Source organism: Halichoeres trimaculatus, unplaced genomic scaffold, assembly GCF_033239565.1.
Source record: "Halichoeres trimaculatus isolate MK-OKI-2021-1 unplaced genomic scaffold, fHalTri1.1 fHalTri1_scaffold_24, whole genome shotgun sequence".
NCBI classification, from domain to species: domain Eukaryota; kingdom Metazoa; phylum Chordata; class Actinopteri; order Labriformes; family Labridae; genus Halichoeres; species Halichoeres trimaculatus.
The window spans coordinates 4,904,409-4,920,244 of NW_027437202.1; the positions used below are offsets into that span (position 1 = coordinate 4,904,409).

Genomic DNA, 15,836 nt, shown 5'->3' on the forward strand with positions numbered 1-15,836 from the left:
TTAGATGTACATGCACAACCTGCTGATGACATGCAGGGTGTGTGAGGAGTGGTAAAGTAATGTACCAATCTGAGTTAGACCGATTTAAGGCCTTGCAAGGGGGTTAGTGGTGGTACATAGCAATTTTTAACATTATAAATCTCTTTTTGTTGCATGTTTTATGAAAAACTTCTACATTTAAAGTCATATCATCATCATCATCATCACTTTGGTTTTTTTCTGCCCTCTTGTGGACAAAAACTATACTAAAATCATGCCATGATTGCAATATAATCTTTGAACACCAGATGGTGGTAATTACTCCGGACTAATTGGAACAAACCAAATACGAATCAGAAAAACTTTAATTTATTATTAACTTTAAATAATCCCGTGTGGGGAAATTTAGTGTTACTCACCCAGTTGCTCGTCACACAGTACAGCAGCAGGAAATAAGAATAGGCTGTCCTCACACAAGATGTCCTGTGTAATGAGAAAATTCAAAAATTACAGAAAGCATTTCCATGTTAATTCAGTCTAATCCTTTCATAAAGTATCTTAACCGAAACATCAAAAACTATCCTGCAGCCTGACGTGATAGTAATATAAATCTCTGACCACCAGATGACAGCTAACTGCTGGGAATAATAAGCTCAAACAAAATCTGACTCAGAAATACTTATTTATCCCATGTGGAGAAATTAAGTGTTTTTTTTACCAGTTGCTCATCACACAGTACAGCAGGAGGAAATAAAAACAGGGAATGAATAGAGTGGTGTGATAAAATGGGCTGTGAAACAAACACAGAAACACAGAAATGTAAATTATTTTTAACTTAATATTCGTGTCCACCAACTTTGTTTGCAGGTGCCTCCTCACCTTTGTATTCACACGTGGGATGAAGAGACTTCAGGGATGTTAACTAACCTGCGGAGGACTCCTTCCTTTCGATCGACGCCCTGGAGAAAGACGCAGAGCTCTGGCCTCACTCTTTGGACCCTCAGCTCTCCATCCGTGAGTCAGCATCACTTTTCGTTGCAGCACATTGTACGGACTTAATGTCTCCCCACGAGGACGCCAAAATGCTGAGGGCATGCTGCCTTTTTATTTATTGTCTTAGAAATGGACTTTTGGGAGAAATTAGAATAAATGTTTGTAATAATTAATTTGGTGCAGCCCTTAATCAGCATCTTTGCTCCTTATGCATGTGTATTAGATTAGGATTGATAAACCATGTAGATTGTTTGTTTTGAATATAGAATTTTAACCATTTCAATTCTAAAACCCCATTCATAGTGTCAAAATCAATCACATTTCCACCACCATCCTCGTAATTTCTGACCATGTCATCTTTCCTTATGTACTGCATTTGTTTCTCCAAATGAACTTGAAATCTATATGTTTTATTATTTTCTCTTTTAGAGGTAATGAAAATGCTGGGTAAATGAGTCTCAATGGACTATCCATCTTGGTAAGTAGGATTCTCTCACAAATTGTTATATCTCTCTGTAACCATCAATCTAAAACAGACTCACATTTTTCAATATTATCCCACACATCACTTTTGTCTGATACAGAGTCATCCTTGGTAACAACAATTCCCAGATATCTAATTTCATTCTTCACTTTTATGTTGTACAGTACTTTCACAGGGTGATCATGTAAAGTCAGAATTTATGTGCACCTGGCTCAGAGTTGAGCACATTTCACACTAATCTAAATTCAGTTGTAATCCAGAAGCCTAGCCATAGTTGATGGTTTGTAAAGCTAATGGTAAACTGAGAATAATTAGCACAAACAAAATCAGAATCAAAAATACTTTATTGATCCCACGTGGAGATAATTAGTGTTACTTACCAGTTGCTCTGCACACAGTACAGCAGTAGGAAATAAAAATAGGATGTCCTCAAACAGGATGACCTGTGTGATGAGAAAATTCAAAATTTATTGCAAGTATCTCAATCAAATCCCAATAAATAGATTTCCATCTGGAACAGTGTATATTATCATCATCACCACTTTAGGGATTTTCTGCCCTCCTGTGGACAAATTTTTTGCTGCAACCATGCTATGATTGCAATATAATTTTTGAACACCAGATGACGGCAAACACCCGGGAGAATAGGCTACTTTTATTTTTCTTAATTTAATTTTAATTAATATAAAAAGGCCTATACCATCATTCAACTGTAAACAAAATCAAGAAAAAGTTTCAAATTAAAGCATAATAAGTTAACAACATGAACACAAAAGAACGTAAAGGAAAGGAAAAAAAGGGGCCAGTTTGTTTTAAAAATAACTAAAAAAAAACTAAAAAGAAAAAAGATCAAACAAGAGTGGCTGCTTTAAGATTTGACATGAATTTTTTATAAGGAAGGGAAAAAGAGGAACAAAACATATCAGCAAACATGTGCAACGAAACAGTGTTTGCATGCGCTTGTTGTAATACGTACTTCCAGTTCCGGTAGATGAAGCCATGTTTGTAGTTCCATAGGAAAGCGCTTTATTTTTAACACGTTATGTGAGTTTCTTTGATTAAAACTAATATTTTTTCTCAAACTGAGTCAAATAAATATTAAATGACGAAAAAACTATCAATACGTGTTTAATTTTGTTTTTTGTTAAAGTTTTTTTTGTTTTTGCTCGTACGCATGCGTGGACAATGACCTCCTCTCCGGACGTGACGTCGGAACCGGAGGTTGGCAATCAGGACATGGCGTCTCGACAGCGTGGTCGCAGCTCGAGCTCTCCGTTTTCTGATTTTATTGAAAATAAATAGATTTTTGGGCCGAAAAGAGAGACGTGGGACCAAGAAAGAAATTCACGAAGGATTCGGTGAGTCAGCGTGTGACCGGAAACATAGAAATAGAGTAAACGGCCGCTGTTTGCGAGCTACCGCTAGGGCTAAAGCTTGTGCTAACGGTAGGGCTAACCTGAACCTTTTTTATTGATATTTGACCACATTTTGTTATTCCTTATGTGCTTAAACATAGTTTTACTGTTATTTTATTTAACGACACCATAGTTTTTTTATTAGATTGAATAGTTTTGCAGTTAACACCGGGGCTTCCTCGGGCTGAGCACGTGCTTTGATTTTCCCACCTGAGGTTAATCAACCCACTAATTCGACCTTTTCTCCTCTTTTACAGGTTCTCTGCGACGCTGGTGAGCTACAAACACGGACACTTCTTTCTTTCTTCTACCTGCTGTGGTCATTGTGTGACTGGAACCTCGGGGCAGACTGTGTTTTTGGCGTGTTAGCTCTCCGGGCTGTAAGGAACCGAGCAGTGGAAGAGCCAGGGCTGTGCGGGAAAGTTTGGTGGAGCTGGGCTACTCTGTGGTGTGTGTAACGCTGTCAGTAGTTACAGTCCACCTTTCTTCTCTTCGCATAGACCTGGTTTGACCGCTGCTCATGGTTACTTACCGTGGCTGGTGGAGTGAACCACGACACGGACATGCTACTCCGAGGGAAAGGTTGTACAGTGGCTACTTTCTTTCTGTTTCTAGTCTTTGTGTGACTGGAACTTCAGGGCAGGCTGTGTTTGTGCCGTGTTAGCTTTACTAGCTGTAAGGAACCGAGCGGTGGGAGAGCCAGGGCTGTGTGGGAGAGTTTGGTGGAGCTGGGCTACCGTGTGGGGTGTTTTCACTCGGTAGTTACAGTCCACCTTTCTCCTCTCCACACAGACCTGGTTTGACTGCTGCTTGTGTTTCTTACAGCTAGTAAAGCTAACACGGCACAAACACAGCCTGCCCTGAGGGGAAGGGCACACAGAGGCTAGTTTCTTTCAGTCCGTGTTTGCTAGCTCGCTGCTTCAGTGGGCTTGGATTAGGCCACACCCCGTTCATTAACTGAATTTGCATATAAAGATTTATTCAAATTTATTCATGTTGTCCGTGCTCATTATTCTTTCATGCATTTCATTGGTTGATTTTTTTACATTTTTTTATTACACTGCATTAAAAATAAAAAATGGAATGATGAAAAAAGAGTTAAATTTTTTAAAGTTAAAGTTGTTTTTTTTTGTAAATGTTAAAATACAAGACAAAAAAGTTAAAGTTCGTTTGAGAATTTTTATTGCAAGAGATTGAAGTCAAAACCAAACAGAAATTCACTGGAACCTGAAAAGAGAAGAGAGCATGGAATTAGTAGAGTAATCGACAGAATTTTTTGGAAAAATGACTTAAAAATGTGCAAAAAATGTTTACCACGAGCGGAGAACCGGCTCCTTTTCACCCCTTCATCACCAAGAGACCGCGAAGAAGCCCCACATCCCGGTCAAGGAGGTCTCTGGCTCGGGTCCCGAGAAACACCAAGCGAAACTTGATGCTTTTCCAGCCCGAGCAAGGGCTCTCCTCGACGGGGATGTGGGGCCTCCTCGTGGTCTCTTGGTGATGATTGGGTGAAAAGGAGCCGGTTCTCCGCCTGTGGTAAGCACACGCTCACCGAGAAGCTGAGCTGAAGCGTGGTTTCTCGCAGGTGGACAGCGAGCCGACACCAGGACACGGGGCGTCACCCACATCTCCACCTCCAGGTGAGTCTCCAGAAGCAGGGCCTGAAATGAGTGGAGAGCATGAAATTAGTGGAGTAATCGACTGGATTTCGGTAAAATGACTGAATTTTTGGAAAAAATGCTTTTCACGGGCGGAAAACCGGCTCCTTTCCACCCCTTCATCACCAAGAGACCGCGAAGAAGCCCCACATCCCCGTCGGGAAGTGGCCTTGCTCGGGCCGGAGAAACACCAAGCTAAGCTTGATGCTTTTCCAGTCCGAGCAAGTGTGCTCCCTGACGGGGATAGGGAGCTTCTTCGCGGTCTCCTGGTGATGACTGGGTGAAAAGGAGCCGGTTCTCCGCTCGTGGTTAGCTCTTTTAAAACTTTTACCGAGGAGCTGAGCTGAAAGCGTGGTCTTTCTTGCAGGTGAGCAGCGAACTGACACCAGGACCTGAGACTTCTCCCACATCTCCACCTCAAGGTGCGTCCTCAGAAGCAACCGGAAGGACGCACGTCATGTCGGAAAAACATGCCAGGTAAGAGCAACCAACCGAGCCGAAAAAAGCCTGAAATGAGAGGAGAGCATGGAATTAGTGGATTAATCGACTGGATTTTGGTAAAATGACTAAAGTTTTTTTGGGGAAAAAATGCTTTTCACGAGCGGAGAGCCGGCTCCTTTTCACCCCGTCATCAACAGGAGACCCCGAAGAAGCCCCAGACAAGCTTGATGCTTTTCCAGCCCGAGCAAGTGCACTCCCTGACCGGGATGTGGGGCTTCTTCGGGGTCTCTTGGTGATGACTGGGTGAAAAGAAGCCGGCTCTCCGCTCGTGAAAAGCATTTTTTTAAAAACTTTTACCGAAAAGCTGAGCTGAACGTGTGGTCTTTCTTGCAGGTGGACAGCAGACTGACACCCACATCTCCAACTTCCGGTGCGTCATCAGAAGCAACCGGAAAGACGCCCGCCATGCTGGGAACCGCATGGTCCATCAAGAGCAAACAACCGAACCGAAAAAAGGTCCTGAAATGAGAGAAGAGGGTGAAATTAATGGTAGGATTAGCAACAAATTGAGGTGTGCTAATATTTTTTCTTTTTTTCTGCAGGCGGACAAACCGAGCAGACAACAGGACCTCATCTTTTAGCCTCCACGTGCTTCATCGAAAAGCTAGCATGAAGGTACCCGGCGTGCAGGAAGACCCACAGACTTCTCCGACCTCCCCTGCTCCTGGCCCATCATCGGAAGCGACCTAAAGGACGTCGGACTTGTCGGGAACACGAGGTTTTCCAGCAGGAGCAACAACCGAGCCATCCCAAGGATCTGAGAAGAGAGGAGAGAGTGGGATCAATGGTAGCACTAGCCGCTAATTGAGACGTGCACAAAAGTAATGTTTGTTCTTCTTTCTTTCAGGCTTCATCGAGCTTCCTCCAACAAAGCGACCGAGCAAACAGCACCTGAAAGGAGAAAACAGAGTGGAATTACTGGGTACTTTGACAGTAAATTAAGAAATGCACTGCAATAAAGTCTACTTACCCTTACTTACCCTGTGTCTTTGTTTCTGAGGCATGTAAGCAGAGAGTTTGCAAAGAAAGTGTTTAATTATTGAGTAGATAGAGAAAAACTTGCTGGAACTAAAGTCCAAAGTAAGGCAAATGCACCTTACTCTGAGACTCAGTCTGGGGAAAGTGAAGCAGAGAAACCTGCAGAGACAGGAGAGGTGTGGACTCTGCAAAGTCATTTTCAGAACTGATTCTGTAAACTGCTCTGCTTTTATAATATAATTTTAACACACCTGAAACCAATTAGCAATCAAAATGCTTTAACTGATCTATATGGTCTAGATCTATGTTGATTCTCTGTGGTCTAGATCTATGTTACAATATTGCTGGCACACCTGTATGATCTCACATCACTACAAGACCTGCCCACTAGTATATTACACTATGAGTTAACAGATCAATCCAACACTTTGTATGAGATCTGCTTTAACGAGCTCTGTGTTCTCTTGGTTTGGTGATTCTTAGGTTCATGAAAGCTTTGGACTTATTGACTGTCCATGAGAAGAATGAGAGAAAAAACTTTTCATCATTTCATTCCACATTTCTTTTTATTTAACATGTTACACACTTTGATCAACAACAGCAGTGGATGAGACTGTGCTGCACTTTAACTGGACAAACATTACATGAGAGACACACACCATAGAATGAACTTCATCACCTCTTTATTTAAAAAGTCTACTTTAAGCAGGAAGTGTGATTAACATTTACACATTTAAAGTATGTTACACAAACGTGTGTGGAAAAAAACTTTTTAAGCTGCGTGTTTTACAGAATCTTCACACTACATGGTTTTCTTTTATTCACAGACAGGTTTAATAATGACACACATGGAGTATGTTGCTACATGTGGAAAACATGAAAATACTTCACATAACACCATTTAGAGCAGCAGGAAATGCTTTGTGCTCAGCCTCTCTGATCTTGTCAGACAGACTCTCCTCTGTGTCTCCACTCAGCACCAGCACCGCCTCCTGCACGATGACGACTCCAGCATCCACCACATCGGTTGTCTCAAACTAACTGCTACAAAGTGGACCGAGCAGCCAGCAACCCACGCTCCAGCCTGCAGGGCCTGCTTCTGGGCATTCACGCCCTTGAAAGATGGCAGCAGGGAGGGGTGGATGTTCAGTAACTTCCCTGAAATGAGATTAAAGACACACTATGAGTGATTGTTCTGTAGCCTGACGTCTCATTATCTTCAACAAAGACAAAAAGCTTTTTCTCACCGTTTCACTTCTTGACAAAAAGTCCAGTGAGGATCCTCACTCAATCGATGGCGCTGCCAAACTCTGTGCGGCTTTCTGGAAATCAATCACATCCCGTAGTCTCTCCTCCTCCTGTTATCCTCCATGAGCTGCAGTCATAGTTTCACAGTTTCTGATGAAAGCGCAGCACAGACAGCCTCTCGTTCCCAGCTCTCGTTGACAAAAAGGACTCTCCCTTCAAACCACATTTGTCCAGTGAGCAGATGATCTCCTCTGGTGAGAAACATAAACTTATTATGAAATTTTGACCACATCAAAATAATTATAAATACATGTTTAAACTCACCTGGGTTGTTCTCAGCTATAGTGATGAGGTAAAACACTCCTTTACTGGAGAGCAGCTGAGCAACCACAGGCAGGAGTCTGTCTGTAACCTCTCGTCCTCGCTTTCCACCAGCCCAAGCAGCTTCTATACCTCTGCTGCCAACCTGCAACAACAGCACAGTAGAGCTAAATCCTCCTTAGTACACTTCAAAAGAGAAACTGTAGTGAGCTGACCCACCTCCTCTGAAGGGGTGACCACATAAGGAGGGTTGAAGAGCAGGACATCCACTTTCCCAGACAGGCGTGGCAGAAGAGAGTCCACCTACAGGAGAAAGAAAGAGAAGGAATGAAAGGTGGTGCTTGTGCAAAACATGTTAACACCTGTGGTTTGGTAAAAGCCTCACCAGGGATGTGATGACAGGCTGCAGGGGCACACTGTTGCGAGAGGCTGTCACGGCTGTGCATTCTGCTGCTGCAGGATTCACATCTGTGCAACTGAACGACACAGAAACACATCAAGTCTCCTTTTTCTGTAACATGCTGCAACAAAAAGATGATGCTGACTCACAGGTAGAGAGCTGCAGGTCCAATGAGTGAGGCCAGAGCTGCTGAGAGCACTCCAGATCCACTGCCCACCTCCAAACACACACACGGGCTGCAGACAGGAAAGTAAACACACTCAGATAGATTCAACGGACACTCGTGACGCAATCAGGTGTTGCTCTGTCAAACCTCATCAGTTTCAGCCTCTCTGCGTCTTTCTCCAGAGCGTCGATCATAAGGAAGGAGTCCTCTGCAGGTTCATACACATCCCTGAAGTCTCCGCGTCCCGCGTGTGAATACAAAGGTGTAGAGATACCTGTAGACATGTTTGATGGGCACGTGCGCCCCGAATTCCACAGCATTCGTCGGGTCATTCCTACAACTTCCGTGTCAACGACTTACGTCACTGTGACGTATCATACCCTACTCCTTTCTAAATGTGAAAATAGTTAATTTAGTATGTAAAACTGATTAATTTATGCTAACTAAGAATAGATAAAAACAACAAAAAATATTAAATTAAAATTACATTAAATTTTTTTTTAAGAATTAGTATTTCTGAGTCTGATTTCGTTTGTGCTAATTGTTATCGTGTGTTTGGCGTTATCTGGTGTTCAAAAATTATATTACAATCATGTCATGGTTGCAGGATAGTTTTTGTCCACAAGGGGGCAGAAAAAAACCCAAAGTGATGATGACATGCAGAAACTTCCTATAAATTTTAACCTTTCTCATCTCACAGGAAACTAGAAAAATAATTATGATGTTAAAAAAATATTTTGTATTGCTAGAAATGAACAGAACAATGACAGACCTTGTTAACAATATCTATTTATTTTAATATTCCAGAAATATTCTGATATACTGTAGCTTTATTCCTTTTTGCACATTTAACAGACATATTACATTTAAAGGGAACTCAGATTCAACAGTTTTACGGCCCTCCAATTAAAAACATCTCTATTATTAAATATTAGGACAGGTCAGATGGATGTGATTTAGACAACAGACTCTTGAAGGAAACATTTTGTTGAAATAAGAGATTCTGCTTTTTTCCCAGAAGATGATCTTACAGTAGATTCACAAAAAAAGCAGCTGGAAACAGCACTGAAGTAAAGCAGAGAGAAGCAGAAACACTCACAGTGCGTTGGTGTGGATTATGGCACATATTGATCATCATCATTACTGTTATTATGATTTAAGATTAATCAAGGTAAAATGGCACACATTAAAATATAAAACGTGTTAAATCTAAAAATAAAGTATGTTTTTTATTCTGGATTCCCAGATGTTGTCAACATTTATATGTAGACATGGAGGTATGAGGTTTTCAGCAGACATTTAACTCATATAGATAGTAAATATTTATGTAATTATATACATACATGTTGATATGACAGACGTGTTGATATTTCTCTGTTAAGGCATGGAAATGAGCAACGAGGTAACGGCTATCTACTGCATCGCTTCATCACAGTTGCAATAAAAGAGTCTGTGAGCATAACACAACATCACAGACACACAACGAGGACAACATCACAGTAAATCTGCAGAAGTGCTATTTTAGACCACTGACACACCGGGTAAAGATTACAGTCTTTGGTCACTAATAACATACTCTGCTTTGACACTGAGCAGCATGGACACAGAATGGGATTTACCGTAAGTTTGATAATATGAGGGCGGTAAAAATGTACACTGAACGAGCCAAAGGTTGTTTCTGATGTGTTTTTAAATTCATAAGTACAAAATATCAACCTTGTATTCCTTCAACTGCAAATAATGCCATGTACACATACTTTATTAAGTTATCACCTGCTTCATTTGACCCTTATGTCACCCTGAATACCTCTGAATAGACTTTGTTAAAGGTAAAAGCATCTGTTACCCTTCATTTATTTCAACTCTTGATATTAACTTTCAAAGTATCTGATAAATTAATTTTTTGACATAGAATACATTTAGTCAGAAAAAATACACTCTGATCTCAGGGTACGGCACACAAACACTCATAAATTCAGGATAATTTCACTTTTCTATAACGAGTGATAAGATACTGCTGCTGAGATATACATTCAACCCTCAGGGTGTGGAGCCACTATTCTCGAAAGTAGAAATGGCTTTTAGGTTTTGGATAAACTCACATTACTCTTGTCTGTACATTCCCTTTCTTTCAAGATTGTCATTCTCAAAGATCTAAATGTACATTTTCTGTTTTTGCTTGGACATGTTTGGATTTTGTGCGGCACAGCCTCCCTGTTTTCTAGAACTTGCAGATGTTTTCGATAGGGTTTGGTTTGGGCTACAGATAGAAAAATACGATACCCCTGTTTCCCGCCTCACACGTGAGACTCGTCCAAGTCCAGGTCTACAGGTGACAGAGGAAGAGGGGACCTCCGAGGCGACCTGCGAGGTGAAGGAGGAGAAAGCAGCGGGGTGAGGAGGGGGTTCTCCGTGCCCTCGTCGTCGCTGAGCTGCAGCAGGGTGTCGCTGTGGGGGAGCAGAGCTGTCGTGTCTTCGTCTCCTGGGCTCTCTCTGATGCGAGACGAGGAAGGGAGGAGGGGTGCTGGAGGAAGCGGAGGAGGAGGTGGAGGACCCGGGGCTGGGGCTGTGGTGAGGACAGGGAGCGGAGGAGGGAGGGGAGAGGAGGTGCGGGACAGGGTGAGAGGAGAGCAGGTTCGGGAGAGAGGGAGAGGGGAGCAGGTTCGGGAGGGAGGTGTTGGAGTGGAGGGTCTGGAGATGGAGGGGGGAGGAGAGAGGCTGCTGCGGAGCCCCCACTGCTCCCTCTTCTCCTTGCTGCTGATGGGTGGAGGAACCTGGAGAACAGAGACCTCCTGTTAACGCTTACAACTCAATTTTAAATCATGCACAGCAGATGTTTCATCAGAGTTGTACTGCAAAACACTAAACTCTTATCAAGTGTTTTTGTCTTGTTTTAAGTAAAAAATGTCTTATTTAACTCAATATGAGCCACATTTAACTGATCAGTCCGAAAAAGTGTCTTATTTCAAGTCATTTAAAAAAATCTGCAAATTGAAGAAGAAAAATTTGCTTGAAACTAGAATAGTGTACATTTTTTTGCAGTGCGTACCTTAGCTGCTACCTGTGTGTTAGCTGGTCCATGCAGGTCTGCAGTGACAGTTGCAGATGAGACAGGGGGAACCTCTATAGTCGGGGTCTTTGTGAGAGCTGGACTGTCCTTCCTTCCTTCAGCTGGAGGCTCAATGGTGCTCGGAGTCGGGGGCTTGCTCCCTCCTGCAGACGCCTGCTGGCCTTGATTCTCTGTAAACGTCACTGACCTCTTCTGGTCCCCGTGCGCTGTGGGGAGCACACAAGCATGCACACACAGTCAAAACAAGACAGAGCACCTCTTGAAAAAGCGACTCGCTGACTCGTAGCAGGGTGAAGGGGAAGGAAGGGGAGGCAGGGGTTGGGAGGGGATGCAAGACAGACATGCAGAGCGCCCTACTGGAGGGTGAGGTTGCAAAGAAAAAAGGGGGGTGGGCCGTTGCAGGGTGGAGAGGAAGGGGTACGGGTACGTGTCTCACCTTCACAGTCCAATAAAGTTTCTTTATTTTGAAACAAAAGGCATGAGACAGAACAGAGTGAGAAGAGTCAGTCTGGTGACAGGTGGATCAACAAACAGCATTGGAACAAAGACAGAGGTGAGAGGGGAGGACGGGTCAGTTCAAGTCAGCACACACACTTTGAGCTGTCGTGTGCTTGATCTGAAGTGGAGGGTAAGTTTTCACTCAGGAAATCACTTCTTATCAGAGAGAAACACATGGATGGAGGATTGTGTGGTATACCCAGAGGTTTGTTCTTGGGCTGGATGCTCCTGCGGGTTGTGGAAAGGCGCGCTCCAGAACGACCACGCGGTTCAGTCTTCGGGATGGAGAGCAAGGGGCGGCGCAGCTGCAGGAAAAACAGAAGTAAGACGCAGAGTTCTCACAGAGAGGAGCTTTTCCTCCACAAAATTATAGGAAGAGTATTTCTGATTCTGTTTTGTTTGTGCTATTTATTTTGGAGTGTTTGGCGTCATCTGGTGTTTAAAAATTAGATTACAATCATAGCATGGTTGCAGTACAGTTTTTGTCCACAGGAGGGCAGAGAAACCCCAAAGTCATGATGATATGCAATAGTCCAGATGTAAATCTCTATATTGGGATTTGATTGAAATAATGCAGAGATACATCCTGTAAATTTTGAATTTTTTCATCACACAGGAAACAAAAAAAAAGATTTATGTTTAAAATTGCTTTATCGTAATAACACAACCACATTAAACGCTAGAAATGAGCAGAACAATGACAAACCCTGTTAAAAATATACATTTTTTTATATTCCAGAAATATTCTGACATACAATATAACTTTATTTTTCATATATTAAAAAAATAATAATAATAAAAAAAATTAAAATAAAAATAAAAATAAAATTTAAAAAGCTCTATTCAATATTAGAATATTTCTGGAATATAAATAAAATATTCTGATATAGAATTAAAAAAATTTTATACTGTAGCTTTATTCTTGTTTTTGCATTTAACAGACATTTTACATTAAAAGAGACTGAAAAGAAACACACCTGTCTGAGTCCTCTCTTCCTTCCTAACGGGGGCTGGATCAGGAGGTTCTGCTGGCCCGGTTCGCTCTGCACGCTGGCAACCCTGATGTACCCAATCACATAAACACACACACACAAAAAACAGGAAGCAACGATGAAACAAAAGCACAAACCCATCTCTACGTCTGCCTCTCTACTCGTCACACTTTCTTTTCTCAGAACCACACTTCAACGTTGCTGCTAGTCTACCAAATCACCCACTAACACAACACACACAGTATGCTACAAGACAGCCAATCACAGTGCAGGAAAATACAGTGCCGCCATGATTTGTACACTGAAAACACAACAGGGGATAGTAGGGGCTGGAGCAGCAACACGGTGAAAGAAAAGTCTAAAAAAGATTGTTTTAAGATTAAATTCAACTCAGAAGAGGTGGGTCAATTTGTCCCACAAAGCAAAAACTGTACAAAGAGGTAAAAACTAGTTGCCACCCCAGATCCCCCTTGCCCCTACAGATTGGTATCCAGAGTAGGACGCCCAATTTGATCAGCGAGAAGCCTGATAGACACGTAAACAGTATGAAACACCATGGCAACCGATGAGAGAGAGGCTGACTTTGGTGATGGCACATCAACTCTGAAAGACCCACAGGAGGAGAAACAGAGGCAGAGCTCCCGGGCCCTGGGACTGAGGGAGGAAAGGGGGGGCCTGGTTAGGATAGCGCAGCAGATGAGCTGAGGAGATGAGGGTCAGTGTGGAGCTCAGAGGCGGGGACGAAGGGGGGAAGAAACAGGCACCCACACAGAAAGAGGAGAGACAGTGGAGAGGAGAGGAGGGGGTGTGTGTGTGGCCGTTTGGAGGCGATTTGATTGGATGTGGATGAGTGATCAACGAGGAGGCAGCCATCAGAAGAGGCCGTCCCAAGGCGATGCCCCTCCCGGACAGATGCAAGAAACGCACCAATGGGACACAGAGAGAGGAAGGCCCACTGTACCTAGAGAGGTTACCCTCCTGCAGAAGGCCCTGGGACTCATCTAGCACATTGGGTTCACTGTAAAAAGGGGGGACGGAGGGGGGAGAAGGGGGGAGTTAAGGGGTGTGTGCTTGAGATCCATCAAGAGAGAGCGGGGCGAAGGGGGACAGCTTCAGAGTGTTAGCTGCTCTGAGACTGTCGAGTAAAAACAGTTTCAATCAACAGAGATATACAGAAAAAAATGGCGGTGCTCGTGGGATATGATTGGTTAATATTAAGAATACATCAAAGTTAAACAAGCAGAGATTTTAATCTGTGGATTCTATATGAAAAGCAGCAGGAGGCAGATTCCACTTCTTGCATACAGTCAAAACCACAACCCTCTCTTTTCTTTAAAATTAGCTTCCCATCATGCTCCTGTGTCTCCATATGTGTGTGTGTGGTCACTGTCACCTGTGGCTGGGCAGCATGGTGCTACGAGGAGCCTCAGGCTGCGAGGCCGCCGAGCCCGTGGCGTGGCTGGAGAAGCGGCGCTGTGAGATCACCCGCGGCAGGAAGGCCTCGTGTTCGCTCACCACGCTGGGGATGCTCATGGAGTCATCTGGAAGAGGAGACGGGAGGTCAGTGAAGGTTTAGACGCTTTTAGAAAGAAAATGCACTGCAAAAAACTGAAATATTATCAAGTTTTTTTGTCTTATTTTAAGTAAAAATGTTCTTTTTATACTTGATATAAATGATTAAGACAAAAATTAGGTCTGAATTGCTTATAACACTTAAAAATCTTCCAATCTTCATGAATATGTGGCTCATATTGAGTCTAAAAAGACATTTTCTCCTAAAAATAAGACAAAAACACTTGATAAAGTTTCAGGTTTTGCAGTGTGTAAATAGTGGAGGTGTTTCTGACTCTCTTCGTCGTCCTCGTCCGTGCGGCTGAGTGTATCCTGCGAGGGTTGGCGTGACGGCTGGCTGTCCTGCTCCCACACTGTGCCAGTTCCCGTGTTGGAGCGTGACATTGTGGCCAAACTGAGCCGATACGCTGACGTTGACGTTCCAACTGTGCTTATAGATGTCTTGCCCTGATAGGCTGTGGGATAAGAAACATAAAATCAAGTTCTTGGTTGAATTTCAGATCTTTTTGAAAATAAAATTCTTGTGTCTTTTGAAGATTTAAGACAGAAATATATCTTTCCTCCTAAACACGTTTTTAACACCTGCAAGTCAGAAGTTTTATTTCTAAGACATAAAAATCTCTGAGCCTTCCTACTCTTACTTCTGTTGAAATGATTGTAGTAAATCACCACTCCAAGAAAGGCATGATTTCTCATTTTTATCAAACAGACAGTAAATTAAAATTTGATCCCACAAATGTTCTTTTCTTGTTTCTATTACTGAATCGATGTAGAGAGTCCAGATGTTGAGGTTTTGGATTCAGGGTCTGACCTGAGCCGCTGTGCACAGCCTCCTTGAGGATCTTCAGCTCATTGTTAAACTCAGCAAACAGCGAGCTCTTGCACAGAGGACGTGGGATGAATCGTCGCTCCAGCTGGTCGGCGATGTGATGACGAGCTGTTATCTCCTCCTGGGAGTCAGCAGGCTGAGTCAGCAACTAGAGGAAAACACATCAATACTGTCAATAAAGGAAGCATGCGTGCTTCTAAAAGTGAATGAACACCTGAGTGTGAATCAGCTCACCTTGCACTGAATGAAAGGCCTCAGCAGGACGAATATGGGGATCCGCGTCCGCACGATGAAGTCGATGAAGTCCCAGAAGGCGAGGCCGCCCACCTTCCTCAGAGCCATCTCCTTCACCTGCAGGCTCAGGCGGTACCACTGGTTCCCCAGCGAGCGCTCGAAGCACACCAGCACCACCTTCAGAGCTGCAGAGGGGAAGAGGATGATGAGGGACGAAGAAGGAGGAGCAGGTAAAGAAAAAAAACCTCTGCCTGGTGTTAATACGTACCAAGATACGCCGCCTGGCTGGTGGACTCTGCCAACCCCTCCCTCCGGAGATCCTTCCCGGTGTCGCCTGGAGTGGAGCAGTGGGCCGGGGAGGCGTCCAACATGAAGTTCTTGGTGCGGGAGGTGGAGATGATGCGAGGAGGGAGGAGGATGTTGATGACGGTTTGGAGGAGCAGGAAGATTTCAGGCTGCTCCAGGTGAGGGCTATCTGCAGGGAGGAAAAAAGGTTCT

General features: G+C 43.4%; 2 protein-coding genes and 2 long non-coding RNA genes across 5 annotated transcripts in view; 1 reads left to right on the forward strand and 3 right to left on the reverse strand.

The window, feature by feature from the left end:
- The first annotated feature begins 2,669 nt into the window (after positions 1 to 2,669).
- Positions 2,670 to 7,124, forward strand: LOC141785930 (uncharacterized). 2 transcript variants are annotated; one of them, XR_012597592.1, is made up of 7 exons: positions 2,670 to 2,814; positions 3,129 to 3,144; positions 4,457 to 4,511; positions 4,897 to 5,006; positions 5,364 to 5,486; positions 5,573 to 5,952; positions 6,986 to 7,124. It is a non-coding gene; the product is annotated as an uncharacterized LOC141785930 (long non-coding RNA). The 2 variants fall into 2 exon arrangements; XR_012597591.1 differs by lacking the exons at positions 2,670 to 2,814; positions 3,129 to 3,144 and having other exon boundaries at positions 4,364 to 4,511.
- On the reverse strand, positions 4,040 to 5,388 carry LOC141785931 (uncharacterized). Its single transcript, XR_012597593.1, has 4 exons — positions 5,328 to 5,388; positions 4,861 to 5,036; positions 4,424 to 4,532; positions 4,040 to 4,098 (listed from the first exon to the last, which is right to left on the reverse strand). It is a non-coding gene; the product is annotated as an uncharacterized LOC141785931 (long non-coding RNA).
- A 246-nt stretch (positions 7,125 to 7,370) lies between the features above and the next one.
- On the reverse strand, positions 7,371 to 8,491 carry hemk2 (HemK methyltransferase 2, ETF1 glutamine and histone H4 lysine). The gene is made up of 6 exons (XM_074664556.1): positions 8,291 to 8,491; positions 8,127 to 8,213; positions 7,963 to 8,053; positions 7,797 to 7,880; positions 7,581 to 7,722; positions 7,371 to 7,507 (listed from the first exon to the last, which is right to left on the reverse strand). The coding sequence occupies exons 1-6, from the start codon at positions 8,473 to 8,475 to the stop codon at positions 7,398 to 7,400; spliced, it is 699 nt and encodes a 232-aa protein (XP_074520657.1). The 5' UTR covers positions 8,476 to 8,491; the 3' UTR covers positions 7,371 to 7,397.
- Positions 8,492 to 8,955: 464 nt separating this feature from the next.
- Positions 8,956 to 15,836, reverse strand: part of unc80 (unc-80 homolog (C. elegans)) — a 32,454-nt gene continuing 25,573 nt past the window's right edge. The window contains exons 54-64 of the mRNA XM_074664229.1: positions 15,607 to 15,813; positions 15,339 to 15,523; positions 15,087 to 15,252; positions 14,551 to 14,730; positions 14,097 to 14,244; positions 13,665 to 13,721; positions 12,689 to 12,770; positions 11,911 to 12,016; positions 11,650 to 11,670; positions 11,205 to 11,419; positions 8,956 to 10,917 (exon numbers count right to left, since the gene is read on the reverse strand). Of these exons, the coding sequence (XP_074520330.1) occupies positions 10,441 to 10,917; positions 11,205 to 11,419; positions 11,650 to 11,670; positions 11,911 to 12,016; positions 12,689 to 12,770; positions 13,665 to 13,721; positions 14,097 to 14,244; positions 14,551 to 14,730; positions 15,087 to 15,252; positions 15,339 to 15,523; positions 15,607 to 15,813 (1,844 nt within the window). The 3' untranslated portion in view covers positions 8,956 to 10,440. The remainder of the gene's footprint in view (positions 10,918 to 11,204; positions 11,420 to 11,649; positions 11,671 to 11,910; positions 12,017 to 12,688; positions 12,771 to 13,664; positions 13,722 to 14,096; positions 14,245 to 14,550; positions 14,731 to 15,086; positions 15,253 to 15,338; positions 15,524 to 15,606; positions 15,814 to 15,836) is intronic.